Source organism: Heliconius melpomene, chromosome 6 (assembly GCF_056956725.1).
Source record: "Heliconius melpomene rosina isolate 202511_hmr_F chromosome 6, ASM5695672v1, whole genome shotgun sequence".
NCBI lineage: Eukaryota > Metazoa > Arthropoda > Insecta > Lepidoptera > Nymphalidae > Heliconius > Heliconius melpomene.
The window spans coordinates 3701151-3719694 of record NC_140394.1 but is presented as its reverse complement, the minus strand read 5'-3'; the positions used below and the strand labels follow the sequence as shown (position 1 = coordinate 3719694).

Below are 18544 nucleotides of genomic sequence, written 5' to 3'. Positions count from 1 at the left end.
AATATTAATATAACTTTAACTTTGTATTTATCGTAGGTTGTTTATAAACTTTATACATAAAAAAATATTTAAAAAAATGTTTTACAAAAGAATTTCATTTTTTTTTGTCTTAATTATATTGCAATGATGGAAAATGAATTTCTTTAAGTAGATGAACTAGTCAGAACAAAAGAAGTTTACTTTACAGTATAAGCGGGTTTGATTCATGGAAGTAATGTTTCACCTACACTATAAATGAACACTCACACATATGCAAAGCTCAAATTAGACCTCGCGCATTGTACGAGTACGTTCTATCCGTATTACGATAGTCGTAACGTCGCTTTGTTTATAATTCAATTATGATTAAGATACTATAACTTTTTTATTACTTGTGAGTTGGAAGTCGTACAGATTTTAGTTTGTCATGCTTTTTGTAACAAGAAAATGTTTAACTAAAAATGATAAATAGTTCGTTTAACTCTATTCCGAGTTAGGTAACCTAGTGAGTCAGCAATAAAAGGTTAGTGGAATAGGGTGAGGCGGCCCAACCTATCTGCAGTAGGAAGCCCTAGTAATGGAATATCTTTAAAATATTACGGTTTTGTGCGAAAAGAAATAAAACTTAAGCCTAAGAAACTTTTCTATCTTATGAACTAAATAAAAGAAATAATAAAAAACTGACATAGACGTGCACGGCCTTAATGTCAACACGTATACTAGACGCCACTTATTACGCAATGCCTCGGCAGAAAGTGAACAACGGAGTGACTTAAGTCTCTTCATAAGCTCTCTTCACACCTGTCTGTGGGATAAAACGACAAGCTAAAAAAATATTAAAATACTTCCCTTATTGCATACGATTTTATAAGATACGTGCTTATGAAGAAAAGGGGATTTCATTATTTTTATTTTGTCATTTGCATAATCATTGTGGATGGGGAAACAATGTATCGTAAACATATTTTATAAACGATACTGAGTTCATGTAGGCGTCGGTAAAGATCACTTTTATAAAAGACTTGCATCCTTTATAAAAGAAATCTTGTATCAAATTATTGCAATACGGTCAAAATTGTTTTCTAACCGACTGTCGGTAGGTTAAATTTATTAATTACAGAATCTTAAGAAAGAGTCTTGAAAAGGTTAATCACATTTTTAAAAAACAAATCGTTCGAATTCTACTCTATTAATAATTTATACATTTAAATTGTTCAACCACGTACCTGCCGCTGAATTTTCTTACTGCACAGTATATCACAAAGTCAAGCACCATCGACCTTTTCTGGATACATAGAACTCCAAAACTGTAGGATTGCGTAGGAATTCCTTTCCTTGCGCCGCGCAACTATGGAATAACGTACCTGCGGCAGAGTTTCCAAGTCGATACCATGTGGGTACCTTCAAAATATGCATCACCTATAGCTCCTTATCATCAGGTGACCCGTACCCTCGTTTGCCTTATATTTTCAAAAATAATGTCAAAATAATTAAATTAAAACTCATATGCAAAATAACTCTACGTGACTACGTTTAACTGCAGTTAACGTGGGTAAAGTACGTTAACAGGTTATTGCCACAGTTGTTACTACTAAATGTAAATGGGTGTAAAACTCGAGGCCTGACTAATAAAACTTTGCATAAGAGCACCCATACCTCACATTTTAATACTTTTTTCAGCTTCGTTAGCCACTTCGGAGGTATGCTAATTATGAATTCGCTTGCAAGTGAAAAAACTGCGATAGAATTTTGAAGCTAGAATAAACTGTATAAGACTGTATCGTATAATGTTATATTTGGCGTACTGTTGTCTAAAAAAATTTTACAGTTTACATTTGCAATTTGTAAAATTAAAAAGGATTGGGATTATACTAAGATTCAGGTAAAGTAACAGTATTATATTTTTAAGGCTAATTATTAACGACGGTATCTATAGGAAAATCCTTTTGCATATTTTTAATGTCATAGAATTGTACAAATATAATATATATACAGACTTTTTTATTTTTTCATATTTTGACAAATACGTTTAAAACAAATAGATTAGCCCAATATCTTCTACAGGTATACTTTCACATACAAATATTATGTCGATTGCTTGATAGATCATCTCAGTTAGAAGTAAGGATATTGTGATTCAAACATGGATTGGGGGAGGATGACACAGAATACAAATGAAGTGACAGAGTGAGGTCTCTCTGGAAGTGACCTAAATTGACTTTGGCACTATTTTGTATCGTTTGCGCAGTTAATTCAAAATATATTTAGAGGTACGCTTATATTTTTATTTTAAAATGTGTAACGCAATATATACTTTTCAAAAGTCAGAGTCAGAGTTGTGGGTTTGATTCCGTCCCACTCGCTCCGGGCAAAGCTATTTAAGTTCTAAGATGCGAAACATAGCCTTTTAATTAATTCTTCCTGTTCATAGCAAAGATATTGATTTATTAGATTAACAACCGAAATCGCGTGATGAGCTTTTTTTGCTTCATTCTGTATCCCGCATATTGCAGGGTAGGCAGAGGGAATCTGGCAGAGGGAACCTAGGTTTAAGACACTCCGTTCCTATTAAAACACTTGCGGACCCCTCTTTCCGCCAAATTCTCGAGACATTGCGAGCACTGATAGTATATGTATAATATATGTTTCAGTATACGTTATATCCTAAACTTTTTAGTTTATATCCTACCTACAACTAGGTACTACTTATAAAAGTCAATTAATTTGTCCACGTTGAATCTTAAAATGAATAATGAAAAGGGTCAAACCGAGAATAATTAATGAAAGCTTCCAATCCTATACAGAGTTATTCAATTAGCAGGGCATAATTAATTTTATTTGCTCATTTCACCATTCTAAACTTACATAGATATATAAACTATCTAGGCATATATATATATGTAAGGTATAATATATGATAATAAATTGAATCGTCGTAGGTCGCTTGTAAAATGTCTGACTTTAGGTGCATGTTTTTCCAGCTTCACGCTGTATCCCGCACTTAGTATTAAAATGCGTTCATCACTCTCCATCAAATTCTGGCATTGCATGTTTCGGATTCGGCGAACTTAAAGCCACACATCGCCTCGTTACCAGAGCGAAGAATGAAAATATTAAATATTTCACTTCTGGAGAGGAAATCGAACCCACAGACAGTCACATTTATCAATATTTCGTCTGCATTTCTTTTATATCCTAAAATCGACTAACCGCATTACAAAATAATCACGTTTTAAATACATCTTTAAAAATACCTTTAGAATTTCATTTACTGAATTTGGTCTGTCTCTCTTAATGTGACAATTGAGAAAGCCTCTACAAAAAAGAATTTATACATCTAGTATTGGAGCATTTTAATTTATTTTTCATACTTGTCGGCAATGACTAACTGAGCTCAATGAATTTTCAACGAAACGGGTTCAAAGGAAAGTTTCTACAAACTTTTTAGTCCGTTGTTTTATTCATAATCCCGTAACTTGCTTACACAAAGCTACTTCGCAACTATTCCTCAAAAGGCTATTTAAATATCTGCTAGCTGTTTAAAAGTTTGACACATGTCTTATATTTGATTTAATCTAAATTTGTCTTTTTATTTTATATTAATTATTAATTTATATTCAATCTGAAATATAGAACTTGGAGGCGAGATATGGCACAGGGGAAAAAAGTGTGCTCGTAAACGCGACTGGGTAAGGTGATGTGGGTTCAATCCCCACTCGAGAAAATGAAATATTTATTTAAATTTATATTTTCATTTCTACCCTCTGGAATGTACAGGGTGAAGCTGATGTTTTTAAAATTTAATTCATGCTTAAGATTAAGTAATTATAGGAGAAGGAGATAGGGGGTCTTAATTGAGATGTGATGTATAACAGCCACACATATACAAGTAATATACCTATCCACTGGCCATATTTTGCTTTTGTTTATAGACAACCATTTTGCGTCAGTCTTTCAGTCCACCGAGTGATCAACGAGTTTACTGCATGCGTTTGTTTTTCAAAACAGTAAGTTTTTCGCCAATTTTTCATCTAATTTATGTGATTACGAAAATATAATGTATTAAAAATTTATTTAAATTATTATTATCATTTTTGTTATATATTTCTAAGAACATTATGTATTTGAATACATATAATACCTACAGCGTGAAGTAGATTTGATTTAATATTTTCATTATTTTTCTTTGGTAACAAGGCAAAGCGACACGTTGACTTCCGCCACTACTTTTTTCTTTATTACTATCCAATACAATGCATACGAAAAGAGATTTAATCGGTAAATCGAAAATAAATATATGAACTGTAGTTACTCAATATACGTAAGAGAAGGGACTGATGTTAAAAATTCCTCCTTTTTTGCAAATTATGTAAGGGTGGGTCATAATTTTAATATAGACCTTTTTATTCGCTAATAGGATTAAATATTCAAACACAAAATTGTCTATTTGAAATTCGCGACTACTTCTCGCCTGACCCATCAATTGAATACAAAATGAGTTGAGAAAGCCTTTTTCTTAATTCAATTTAGGTCCTTTTTAACCTACTTTAATGTTAATATTCTTAAAAAATCATAAACGTTAGTAATTTTACAATTTTGTTGTAAAATATTTAATAAGTAGAGTATTTTTATGTATTTTTTTGCGTTTTGGTTTTGGTTTTTTTTTGGAGATTTTCTTGAAAAGTTCATGAAAATGTTCAACTATGCTTTTTCATATCCAAGACGTTTACTGGCATTGCCAAATAATCGATGGTAAAATTAAAAATGTGCAAAATATGATTCTCATTAGAATTTTAATGCAAAAAGGAAAAGAATGTATGTTACATACATACATACACAAAACAATCAAATAAAAAATACGTCTCTCATTATACAAATATCTAACAACGTCGTAAATCACGTAAAAACGGTACGTATTTCAAAATGTTAATAAATTTAGAACAAGAAGTACCTTTAAATTAATCGAAATTATAAAAGATCTACAAAATACAAAACAATTACCATTAATACCAACATTCATTCATCAACATCCAACCGAATTGAAATCTTACACTGACTTTAATTATTTATTCTTACTTTGCATTATAAATACGAAATATTTAGTGAATGTGAATAACAGAGGCAGATAAACAAAGAAATTCACGTTTTCATTTTGATTAATTTCATATAGATATCATTATGATTTTAATAATTATACATTTTTAAATTTAACTGTGGGACGGAGTGAGAACGGAAAGTAAAATATGCTGTGCACAGGATAAGAGTTTTTCTTCACATTAATATTTTCCATTACACTAGACTTTTAAAAACAAAACTATTCTTTCGGCGTTGAACGCCAAAATTTGGCATGTAGGTGCCTTGTAAGGACACTAAAGAAGATTGCTCGGAAAAAAGGAGGACTTACTTTAATTCACATGGACACAGTGGCCACGAGTATTTATAAAGAATATTATTATTTAATCATCATTAACTTAATAGAATCAATAGTCATTCTATTTTTCACTTGCTTTCAGCTTTTTCTTGCTTAGACATGATGTATTTAAGGCGGCGAATCTTTTAACGTCAGTTTTGATACAAAAAAGTTTACTCAGCAATGTAATACAATAACGTTACTAAAGTGTAATTATTATTATAAATTTATATTCGTAACCTATGCTTGTAATAGTAGAAAAATAATATAAAGTACACTCTCTATATTACAACAATAACAATGAAATCCAAAGATAACTTATTCTGATAGTAAATATAATTTTGTTTACGTACAATATATAGGTAAGCTAACAAAATAGGGGATGAACGAAAATTTATTCCATGAGACGTAGAAAAGTAGGTATCAGAGTTTACGACCGAGTCGTAAAAACAATTTTATATACTTATAAAGTGTAGAACAAGTTGACAGAGACCAAACATTAACAATATAGATAAATTGGCTTTTTTTATACAGACTAAAATGGTATTTCCTAAATGATTCAGTCCACTCTAAAGGAATTTGTGGTAGAATCATTTAATATTAATGAAATACTGACTTTAACAAAAGTTGTTAGGTGTAATAAGCATTTTGCATCTAAGCTTTTATAGATCTATACGTAAAACTTCTATTGAACTGTCTGTCTGATAAAGTTATTTAAACCAGATAGATACTACTACTTTATTTATTTGATGTTATCGACTCTTCATGTTTTAATATTACGGTAATAAGAAATGGTAAAGTAAAACAAGTGTTATACATTATTAAAATAGTTTTTCTTATAGAATTGTGCTTAAAAATATTTATTTTGTCTTCAATTAACATTGCATAATAACATTTTTATTATAGACAATAAATATTATTACTTAATTAATTGTAGGCTGCATTTAATAAATTAAATATAGTGTATGCCTGGCGAAATACCTGAAATATTTAATAAAAATAAAATATTATTATAATAACACTGTTTTTATACAAAAATAAATACTGACATATGAATTTGAATAATTCTATTTGGCAAATTCTTAAAAAATCACCAATTTAAATGAAAACACAATTTAATTAGTCTATAAAAGCTTAATACAATTAAAACTAAAGAGATTTTGCCAAAAATATAATATAACGCCATTTGTTAATAATGACGCACACAGACACAATGAAAGAGGCAAATCGGCAACGTTTAATAGTTTTTAACCGACTTCTGTAAGAAAAGGAGGTTATCAATTCGACTATATTTTTCTAGTAATAGGTGTTCATTGGATAACCGCATCCGCATTGGATAAAAATCGTAAAATGAAAATAAAGGCATTGTAGAAGCATGAAATGCACCTAATGCATTTGCAATCATGTGCAATGGAGACGCTGACCACAAACGATTCGTCTCTTCATTGATACATTATACAGGTGATAAATAATAGCTAATTGCAAATTAGAGCAATAAGGAACATTATCTTAGCAGAATATTATAAAAGTTCTATAACTAAACTAACTAAAACAAAATGGTCCAAAAGATATTTTATTTTATGTAATTATATTTTTTTTTTATAATATTGTGTTTTTATAATCTAAAGTGATATTTATAAGTATTTTTTTTAATAGGTATAATTTTAGAACACAACAAGCAATCTTACATCAGCAAGTGCGTCCAGACTTAAACGACAGAACATGGTCCGTATGGTAACAGGTGGCGTAGTTCGTAACAGTAACAATAAGATAAGCGTACGTGATGTACGATCCCAACGGTTCTCCCAGCTACACGAATATATGGCGAGTCTTAGATTTTCTCCCTGTTAAACAAACATTTTATATATAAAATTTATGATTTAGTACTATATCTTGTCATGGTTCAAACGTTAAAAGATAAAACAATATATGTGAAATGGGAATCAAGCTCAGTATTAAATAAAGCATCGCTTTCGTTGTTCACCGATAAAAAATGACTAGATGTGATCAAAAGCCTTAAATAGTTTGCGTTTATGCTTATTACATTAGCCCAAAATCCCAGAGCTTGAATTCAGAAATTTCAGCTTTGCTAAAATGACATAGGTCTGGGGGCCCTGGGATCTCGGTCTACATTCATATACATATTTTCTTGACTCCTGAGAAAATTGTACTAATGAATTTATCTATAACTTTTATAATATAATTGAAGTCTCTATTAAAAAAATAATACTTACAGATTCCATAAGCATGCCACTATAGTAACATGGAACACTACTCATAGTTATTGCTCCAACAATAATAGATAGAAATTCTATTTTTAACTCACCATTACTGAAAGACTGAACCATTAAATTTTATTTTATTTTATCTTAATTAAAATTAATTTAATTTAATTAAATTAATTAATTAATCCTATCCTCTATGTAATAATAATACATACCCCAAGTATTTGGAAGATAACTATGGGGAGTACTAAAATCGTTGTTTTCAAAATCAATTCATAAAATATCTTGAAACATGTTTGGATTTTATCTATAAAGCTATAGAAAACATATTTTTATTATCGTGATGTAAAAAATATGCAAATTAATGTTTGTATGTAATAAGACGACAATAATAATAAAAAAATACCTGTATATGTTTTTCAACGATACAGCAACATGTTTCAATTTCACGATTATTTCCTCCACAGAATTATCATCGTGAAATATTTTCATGATTCTTGTTCTTGCAACCTCCAGCTGGCCACAAGCGTGTACCATAAATATAGGGCCCAGAGGTTGGAATCCATGTAACGTAAACATGGCGCAGAAAGTAAAAATAATAAATATAATATATAAAAAGCAGTATACACTGAATGTGTCCTTCAATTCTTCTATGGGACTAGGATAAACCATCTCATATAAATGTACCGGTTTAAACTCACTAAAAACGGCGTAATAAACCATTACAATTATAGGCCTGGTTATAAATAAACCACCGCCAAACAGAGATATTCTACGCCATAAAATAACAATAAATTTCCCTTTATCAACATATTCTAGAATTACATGTTTTTCTTCAACTGTGTATTCCTCAGCTTTCGTATAGTCGTTATTCATTATTTCTATCATATTTACTATTAATTTCTGATAGTAAAACATTATAGAATAATGTAATGTTATCACAGCAAATATAAAGCAGATTACTCCATTAGAACACGCTTGTGTGATATCTTTAACTTTTAGATCTATAAAGATAATACTGTAGACTATTACGCATATGACCGCTAGACAGGTTAAGTACAAAGAAAGTAATTTACTAGCCCATTTTATATCTTTCTTAGTATAGGGATGAAATTGACTTATATCCATAGCTCGTAACATGAATTGAAAAGAATTTTCAAATTTTATATTCAAATGTTTTGGTTTTTCGTCAATAGAATTGGCTGACATTTTGCCTGTTCCAGTTCTAAACACGTTATAAAGTTTCTTTAGGTTAATTTGCCTAGCAAAATGAAATGGTTATAATTATTGTGATTAGGGGATGGCGTTTCGAGGTTGCAAAATTAGAGTTAGCTTTAAAACAGGGGAGTGTTCATGATAAAATATTTTTTAAAAAGTATTAATAACTTATTATAGTTAAAAAAAAATATGTTATTTATATTATTAATCTATTTATAGTGATACATTAAGAAAAAGTTAGGTAAAATTTATGCAATATTTTGCTGGAATAATTTTGTAATGTTCACGAATTGTTTGCCTATTGCTAATTGGAACTACCTATGGATATCTTTATTTTTTATTATATTAATATTTTTTTTACAACAATACAAAAAACATAGGGAAAAAAAGAAATTCTAATTTTCTATTGTTATTTTCAAATGTATACAGCTTACAAAAAAATAAAAACACCTGTCGTGAACTACGAGTTGTTACTGATTGTCTCTATAATCATAAGTAAGTAATTTAAGTAGAAAAATTATGAAAATACATACATTTGTTAAGTTGCTTTGAAGATTTTAAATGTGCACAAATTATACACACTTATGGTGATTGTAAAAAGCTTAAATAAAACATTGACTACTTATACAATTTTTGCAACGCAAATTTGCTTTGAAATACTTTTAAAAAAAATTGTAAATTTATTTGAGGTCAGTCGTGACGCAGGGACCAAAGTGTGACTATAAACGCAACTGGTTGTGTATTCGATTTCCATTCGAGGAATTGAAATATTTACCTAAATTTATATTTTTATTTCTTCGGTAACTTCTTCTGCCATTCAACACGCAACGCCTCGAAAATTCAGCGAAAAATGAGGAAAGAAGTATCTTAGCAGTAGGTTCTGTTATATGCGGGATACAACGTGAAAAAAAAGAAATGATATATCATGACTAAGATTACTCTATAAGTGGACATAAACATCACTTGCTATGGTTCCTAGAGGCTGTAAGCGGCAGTAGAAGTTACTAAAACAGATTTAGTTCCATAATTCTCAGTGAGTGTCCAAACTAACAAATCTTTCTCCAGTCGCCGCAACAACTAAGAAGCTTTGGAATTTAATTGTTTTAGCTAACACAATATTGTTACTGTACACATATATTACTACTGTAACTCGTGAGTAGATGGAAGGATTTTTTTGTCTGTGCGTTTGTTCACCCTAGTCCGAGAATACCGGCTACTAACGGCTGAACCGATTTAAGTACAGTTTTTATTTTGTTACGTGTAGTGTTTGTTTTATTTGTAAATAGCATGCGACAGCATTGCTATAAAATAATTGGTTTGTTTAATTGGCTGAAACATTAGCTATCAATGTAAATTGCCTTAAAATGGAATAGATCACGAAGTAATTCGGATGAGAAAATTAATAATTGTTTAGTTCAAGCGGGCGAAGCCGCGAGCGGGTCGCTAGTATACAATAAATTATAGTGACGCGTCACTTACTGTCTTCTCCAAATCCTATTAAATATCTACATGAATTGGAAACGAAAAAATGAAAAACAAGACATAAACCATTCCGGTTACCGTTTTCCTGCGCCTTACATATTTAAAGAGAGACGGTCCAGGGACTTAGGAAGGCCAGGAATAATACATAGCACAAAAGCTGGCCTGTAGACATGTTATGAGTAGGGCCGAATTTACAGCAGACAGTACTTGACAGCACGTGCTCTCACGCACTTTTACGTGTTGCTTTTTTATATTTTTTTGTAAGATTTTTTGTTTTGCTTTACTTCTGTATGGGACTTTCAGAATTGACTAAAATATATTTTTTTAGCTTGACGCTGACATGCAGAGGGTGCATAGTGTTGGTACACTCTTTCTCTCTTTTCTGCCGAATTCTACACGGAACTCTACACCAGTTTGCCATGCTTTCAACATCAGAGCGAAGAAATTAAATTATTAAATATTTCATTTCCTCGAGCGGAAGCGGAAATCCAACTCACAACCTGTCGCTTTTCACTCGCATGTGCTCCTGGGCCACGACACATACAACTGGTTGTGGGTTCGATCCCCATTCGAGGAAGTACAATATTTATTTAAATTTATATTTTAAATTTATATTCGGCGGCAAGAACAGAGAGTCTCAATACTAGATTCACTCCGCCTACTTTGCTAAATAAACATTCAGAAACAGGTTTAAAAAGTATCTTTGACTGGATAGTAGAAATACTAATATTATATTTAAATTCTTATAAGGTTATTATAACTTTTGTTGTTAGCAACTCTGTAGAAAGATCTTCGCAAAGCTTTGTTATGCAAAGATTGTTATAAAGAATAATATTTTTTGTGAAAGAACAAACGAAAGTGTATTAAAATTCAAATAATTATTATTAGCAGCTTGAAGCTGACAAAAAAAACAAAACTAGAAAAATACAAAAATATTTTATTTTTATATTTACTTAAAATTACTCAATTAATATTAGTTACTATTTTTAACTTAATTCTTATTTAAATTAAGATTTAGGTACTAAAGTTTCTGATGGTTGCCATACATCCCATGCGTTATTATGTAAACTGGGTTTAGCTTTTAAGTTTGATTCATGGGGCACTACCGTTCGAGGTATCGTTCGATTCAGTTCAGTTTGTAATCGATCGTACAATTGATTTGCAATTTCTGGGTAACTGGATGATATATCTTGTGATTCACACGGATCCTCTTTTATGTTAAATAGACACCAAGTACCTGGAATGAAGGATGAAATAAAATGTGTTATTATTTATTATTCATCAGTATAAATGTGTTGTCTTTATTTTTTAGCTTTAAGTTAGGTGGGGAGAAATGAGTATGAAAACACTCGTTCTCCACCTTTCGTCTGAATTCAACAGGTTGTGTGTGGTTTCCGGAGGTTGAAAACAAAAGTCCCAACTTAGGACAATAAAACGATGGCCAATTGCATATAGATTGTCAAAAAACATTGAAAAAATTAAAATCGAAATCAGCTTCACGCTTTATCCCGCACACAGCAGGTAGGTAGAGGGAACCTAGTGTTAAGACATTCCGTTCTCCACTTTCTGCCGAATTCTGGAGGCATTGCGTGTTGGCTGAAAAAGTTGACGTATAAACAAAAGACTGTGAGTTGAAACAAAAATCACTAAAAGCTTTTTAAAATTCCAAAAGCGAAACATGAAACGTAATTATGTTTATATTTCATTTTACTTACCTTTACCAGGGTAGCAAATATTTGTCGTATCTACATTTTTATTACATGACACTTTAATATTGTTTCTCAAATCAGTGTCTGACATTTTAAAATCTATTCCTATATGAGGTAGTAAAGAGTATATTGTACTATTTCTAATAGTGTCTTCATAAGATGGAGGGGAACCTAAAATTCCCTTATAAATATGACCTTGAAAATTGCTGTGAGTAATCAAAACTGTTCCAGTAACCAGTTTATAATCTCCAATTATGATAGCCGAGTACCCAGTATAATCATCGATTTCGATAATGGTTTCTCTTATAGATTCTTCATTATTTCTTATTGTATCCCACAAATCAACACCATCTATATTAGAAGGTGGTTCAATACCAGCCGCGCTCAGCATTGTTGGTGTCCAATCAGAAACGTGCATGTATCCTTTCCATAAATGTTTGGAGTCCGTCAAGTTTTTACTCCATATCAACCCATTTACTCTAATACCTCCTTCGAATGGACTAAATTTAATACCCCTCAGAGGCCAATTGGACGCGTAATTAGCTAACTCCTGTGACGTAATACCGCCGTTGTCAGATATAAATGCTATTATTGTATTTTCCAAAATTCCTTTGTCGAATAATGCTTTTACTATATCACCTACACTGTCATCTAGTTTTTTGACCATAGCTGTGAAAAAATTACAGCGGAATTAATACCTAAGAATAAATAGAATTTGCCCTAAATATTGTAGGAGTATACAAAATTATTAAGTATCTTCTTATAAGTCTAATATATGAACAAATTGTAACAATACACTCAGGTTAGTGAATTATATTATTCATTAGTAGTTTCATTTTCTTCGCCATGGTAATGAAGCCAAAAGCGCGGGGTTGAGTTCCTCCACTCAACACTCAATGCCAAGAAAATACGGCGAAAAGTGTGTACGGAGTGTCTTCACACTAGGTTCTATCTGCCTACCCTGCTATATGTGGGATATAGGGTGAGGATAAAAAAGAGAGAAAGGTTACCCGCGTAATAACGTCTTTGAGGCAAATCAATATATCGCATGGCGCGGACGACATCTGGCGGTGCTTGCATTGGGGCCCCTTCGTTAGCGCAGTGTGGCGCGTTGTGGGCGACCATCAGGAATAATGGCTTGGAAACATCGTGAGACGAGATAACTGAAATGTAGAAACTTATAAAAATATATCTCTTTATTCTAATGTAGGTATCTATAGAAGAAATAGTTTATTTATCTTCTTTGACACTCTCCCTCTAGGGTGCCTTCAAGCATTTATATTTATGAAGAATCAATTAATCCTAAATTATTAGAAACAACGCGCGTTGAGTTCGGCCACTAAACTCGGAAAGTGCAGAACGGAAGTGTCTTAATGGGCACGGGATTTTTTAACACTACGTTCCCAAGTTCCCTTTGCCTACACCGCTATGTGCGGGTTACGGGGTCAAGGTACTATAAGAAACAAATTTGTTATTAGATATTTTTTAGAATAAAACCTAAAAATGGATTGAAAATACATACAATATTGTAAATAAATATATACAGTAAGCTACGGTAATAAAAATAATTCAGAACATGAACAAATTACTGTTGTCACACTTTTGTAACTCAATATTTAAATATGGCATTCCCATGCGGAATTAGTTTTACATTAATATTGATAATATCGCACGGTTATCTAATAGTTCACTGTTATTAATAACTGATTGTATCATAATTATAATATCAAAATTTATTCTACAAATGATAGAGATTATTTTATCTAATTAATGTTATTTTATTATATTATAATCAGTTGTTGGTATTAATTATGCTTAACCTACTTTAAGCCTGAGGTCAGTCGTGGCGCAGGGGCTCAAAGTGTGACTGTAAACGCGACTGGTTCTGGGTTCGATCCCAGTCTAGGAGATGAAATATTTATTTAAATATATTATTTCCATTTCTTCGCTCTGGTGTCGAGGACACTCTAAAGTGGGTAACGGAGTGTTTTAACACTAGGTCAGTCTGTGTGCGGGATACAGTAGAAGTTGATTTAATTTTACTTTAAACATGACATACTTAACTGTATTTGAACAAAAGCCAAATAACTAACTATCCAAATTTCTAAGATATTTAAAAATACACAGTAGTAAAATAGCAATTTGACAAAATAAACAACAACTTAACTCTTACTTGATTTGGCTTCTTCGTTATAAATATCGGTTATATATCCCTCCAAATCCCAAACTGCAGTTTCATTTCGAAATAAATCTAGGCCTGATACGTCTCCAATGCTCCACTATTATATGAAAAATGTAAAAATATTAATTTACTGAAAAATACTAAGCAAATTAATATAAAATATACTTAAAACTCCAGATGTACAGAAATATATTATCAGTAAGCAAAATTATAATTTAAAATTTTATGTAATTAACTTCAAACTATATAGCTATCTCAATGTAGTATCTAATTTCTACGTGGTTATCATAGAAATTTGTAAATTTTACATTTTTTTTTGTTCTTTTAACTATTGAAACTAGCTGAAATCGAAATTCAATGCAAAATCTAGACCCAAAACTTTAAAAAAATGGCGTGTAAACTAACCGTTTCCAAAAGCGTATATTCATAATAATCTATGTACCCTCCTCTGTGACCGAAATGGGAATCAAAACCTCTCGACGTGGGCAAGAATTCAGTGCGTGATTGACCAATATGCCACTTGCCGACCAAATGTGTCGCATAGCCCGCCTCTTTGAAGTACTGGGGAAGAATTTTTTCCGTTACCGGTAAGCCTCTGTCCTCGCCGTTTGTTAAGGGATATCCTTGCATACCTGTAAATATATGAACTATTAAATAAAATCCAAGAAATCGTATTATAATGATAATAATTTTATGAGATATTTGCGAGTTTATATTAAGCAGGAACATTTTTTTTCGTGAAATAAGAATTCTAATAAATGTGAGAGCGGAGTGTCTTGAGTTTATACTACTGACCTACCCTGTAAGATATATGTACATCTTCTTAAATTAAAGGTTTCCGAAAGCTTTTTAAATTAATAAGTAAAGAAGTAATTTAGATATCTACATATAGTTAGCTCATTTTCAACTTGTTACTGTGACAAATAGAAATTTATTTTGTATTTTAACTTCACTGTTTGAAAACTAATATTGATGTTATATATATTGCAAATATCAATAATAGAAGGTAACTTTATAAAGGTTATATTATCCATCTTTGAATCTTTTGTTTACAAGACGCTAAGAATTGAACGGTATGGGACGAGTCTATTATTCTCTATTCAACTTGAAAACAAAAAGGCTTTCTTGAAACCTAACCTAAGCTTCATTATTATTGGGCCATTATCTGTTTGTTTTCATTAACTACCTCTTTATAACCTTGGATATCTGAAAAATTACTCTTAATACTTACATTATTAGAATATCTATAGTTTTACTTAAAAAAAAAGGGTTACAATTAATACATACTAAATATTTATTTACAAAATAAGTATTAGAATTACTCTAACAATCGTATTTTTCATAAAATATACCTCTAAAACAGTAATATATAAAGTCATACTACCGCGTTGGTTCAAATTCTAATCTCACTAACCGGAAAAGCTATCCTTTTGTTATATATACAAGTGCTTTTCTAGATTAGTTATACAACTTTGGAATCCCATTTCAAGCAATATTCGAAAGTGGAAAGCAAAGTTACTTATAATTGAGTTATGTTTGCAAAGTTAGTAGCGAATTAAGATATAGAAGAAGATAAAGATGTTATATTTCAATTGATATTTTTTTTATCGTTGCGCTATATCCCACACACAGCATGGTAGGCAGAAAGAACCTTTTGTTAAGACACTCCGTTCTCCATTTTCCGCCGATTTCTGGAGACATTGCGTTAAGCTGAACAAAAAGGAGAAAATAATAGTATACCAGTCACGTGTGCAAATTTCCCTGTGAGCAGAGCGGAACGGGAAGGCGTGCATATACAATGACTGTAATATCGTTCGAGCGCCACCCCCGTGTACGCCAGCAGGTCTATATTCGGTGTCAAAATTTGATCTGATCCGTGGAAACTCACGTCGTCCCAACCCTGCAATATCGATGTCATCATTTAATGCATATATTTATGTATACGAGTAAGTTTTAAATTTTTGATAAAATAAATATATTGAAGAGTTTGACATCTTCCAGGTGCATTTGACAATGTTAGTCTGTGCCCACGGTGGTTGTGGGTTTGATTGCGCTTAGAGTAATGTTTTTGTCAATATTATATATAGATATAAATAAAATTCAGAGATCACGATACTAAAATACAAGCAATTTTCAAATATTTGTATGTCTGTCTAATTTCTGGTTTTCCGGTCTATAGACCGAAACAGCTTAACTAATTTTTATGCAATTTTCACCTATACATAGAATCTTGAAAAAAAAATATTTATAATATCTTACAGAAAGTACCTATGATAATTTATCACTTGTAAATTATAATTAAGTACCTCATTTGCAAACTAATACTTAAAAGATAAGGATGTTAAATAACTATAACATTTGTATTAATATTGATTATTATTGTATTATAGTGCACTTTCTCTTTGAACTGGTAACTACCTAAAAAGCCTACATATATATTTTTTGTTATCTATATTTCTCTATTATATCTCGATTAAGTCTTATTATTTTTATATATTTATTTTTGGCAGCCTAATAAGCGAAACCGGAAAAGCCTTACAATTAATCAGTTTTTATAATCAAACGTGAATTGGAAGCAAAAAATTCGTAGCGAATTGTCTGTCATTGCACTTTTAACGTAACTCTAATTTTGTCACGTTATTTTTTTATATTACTACATTGTGAATCACTATTTATTCGCAAATTTTTTAGCTTCACGCTATCCTACATGGAGCAGGGTAGGCAGAGAGAGAGAGTAAAGACACTATGCCCTCCGTTTTCTAGCACTTATAAATAATATTGACACATTAATATACAGTCAAATATGTATTTGTTGTGTCGTTTAGTTCTGTATTAGTCGTAGGTTCTATAATTGATTCATTAGAGCGATTTTTTTTTGTTTTATATTCATTCGGTTATGGTCAAACACTATTAGGATTTATTTACATAGAAATTAAATACTTATTTTATATTTTTTATATCAAATCACTGTATTAGAAGCTTCACTCATAAAAAAGAAAAATATAAAGAGACCGTTTCTTAATATTGTTTTGGTCTGTTTATGAGAACAGCTATTGAAATAAAATATATATTTATGTTTATAATAAATATTTCTTATTTGTCTTACATTGTTATTAAGCAATGCATATAAAATATATGTATATCAAGTAATATATGCCATATACTGACAGTTATTCAGGAAGTTTCATTAGTGCTCAGCTCGCAATAAAAGTGAAGTTACTAGTGAAGCGAAATTATTAAAAATATATTAACACAGACAATAAATTTCACTTTTATTAGAATATTTTACATAATCATCCCGAGTATATCACTTTTAATGACTTCATGATTTATTTATTCTATATTGAACTGCACTTACTGCATATTAAAATAATACATAAAATTAATTTCTTTCATATTACAATTTTGGAATATATCAGTCATAGAATTTTTTTAATATTATTAAAACCGTATACATTGAAAATATACGGGTTCGATTTCGGCTACTTATTTTTTTTATAATTATGCAGCTCAATTATATTGATATATTTTTTGACATAAATGTAACTTATATATTTTTTTTATTATTTGCAATTGATGACAAGCTCAAAACAGAGAAAATGGACAAACGGTAAATGGATTACTATTTTAAAAAAGCGTGAAAATAAAAGAAAAAGATCAGGAGATCATTCAATAATCACGAGTTCAAATCCATTAATATACTAGCTTTTGATATGCGTACAAATATTCTATTAATTTATAATTGTCTTAATTTTAGCTTTGTAATATCTTAACAGTTTAAATTATTAACTTACCATATCATCAGCAATAATGAATACTACATTAGGATGCTTAGACGTTCCATTACAACTTTTTAGTATAAGTAATAATATTAAACAGCCCAAGCATTTTAAATTTAATATCATAATCTGTAAAAAAATAAAAAATATATATATATCTATTGTTTATATACAAACAGACATATGTAGGTACTAATATAGACTTGATAAGTTACCCAACGAGTTCCGTTACATCGTTGTATTGCGCAATTATGTGGACATTTTTATATAACTTTTGAGAAAGTTTGCTATACAATATATTATTATTTTGTATATAAAAAAAATCTTTTTGAACAAAAACAATAAAATCTATATCTATAATTTTTTTAAAAGAATAAATAAGAATAAAAAATTAAAACTTACGGTTTTCCTATATTTTTTTCTTCGCTAAATCGCACAGGAAAATCAATAAGCGTACGTAACATGTAAACGTGTGTATATAAATAAAACGATAGGAGCATATTGACAGCTCTACACGTGACCCGAGAACATGTTCCCAATGGCCGGTAGATTGCAACAAG

General features: G+C 30.5%; 2 protein-coding genes across 2 annotated transcripts; both read right to left on the bottom strand.

Annotated features, from left to right (window-relative positions):
* Nucleotides 1-6235: 6235 nt before the first annotated feature.
* LOC146538120 (odorant receptor 13a-like) lies at nucleotides 6236-10962 on the bottom strand. The gene is made up of 5 exons (XM_085186457.1): nucleotides 8021-10962; nucleotides 7830-7929; nucleotides 7624-7728; nucleotides 7078-7233; nucleotides 6236-6370 (listed from the first exon to the last, which is right to left on the bottom strand). The coding sequence occupies exons 1-5, from the start codon at nucleotides 8821-8823 to the stop codon at nucleotides 6317-6319; spliced, it is 1218 nt and encodes a 405-aa protein (XP_085042583.1). The 5' UTR covers nucleotides 8824-10962; the 3' UTR covers nucleotides 6236-6316.
* A 269-nt stretch (nucleotides 10963-11231) lies between these two features.
* Nucleotides 11232-18544, bottom strand: LOC146538119 (arylsulfatase B-like). Its single transcript, XM_085186456.1, has 8 exons — nucleotides 18387-18544; nucleotides 18000-18113; nucleotides 15946-16105; nucleotides 14611-14837; nucleotides 14197-14302; nucleotides 13034-13186; nucleotides 12030-12692; nucleotides 11232-11551 (listed from the first exon to the last, which is right to left on the bottom strand). Exons 2-8 carry the CDS (start codon nucleotides 18108-18110, stop codon nucleotides 11322-11324), a joined length of 1650 nt encoding a protein of 549 aa, XP_085042582.1. The 5' UTR covers nucleotides 18111-18113; nucleotides 18387-18544; the 3' UTR covers nucleotides 11232-11321.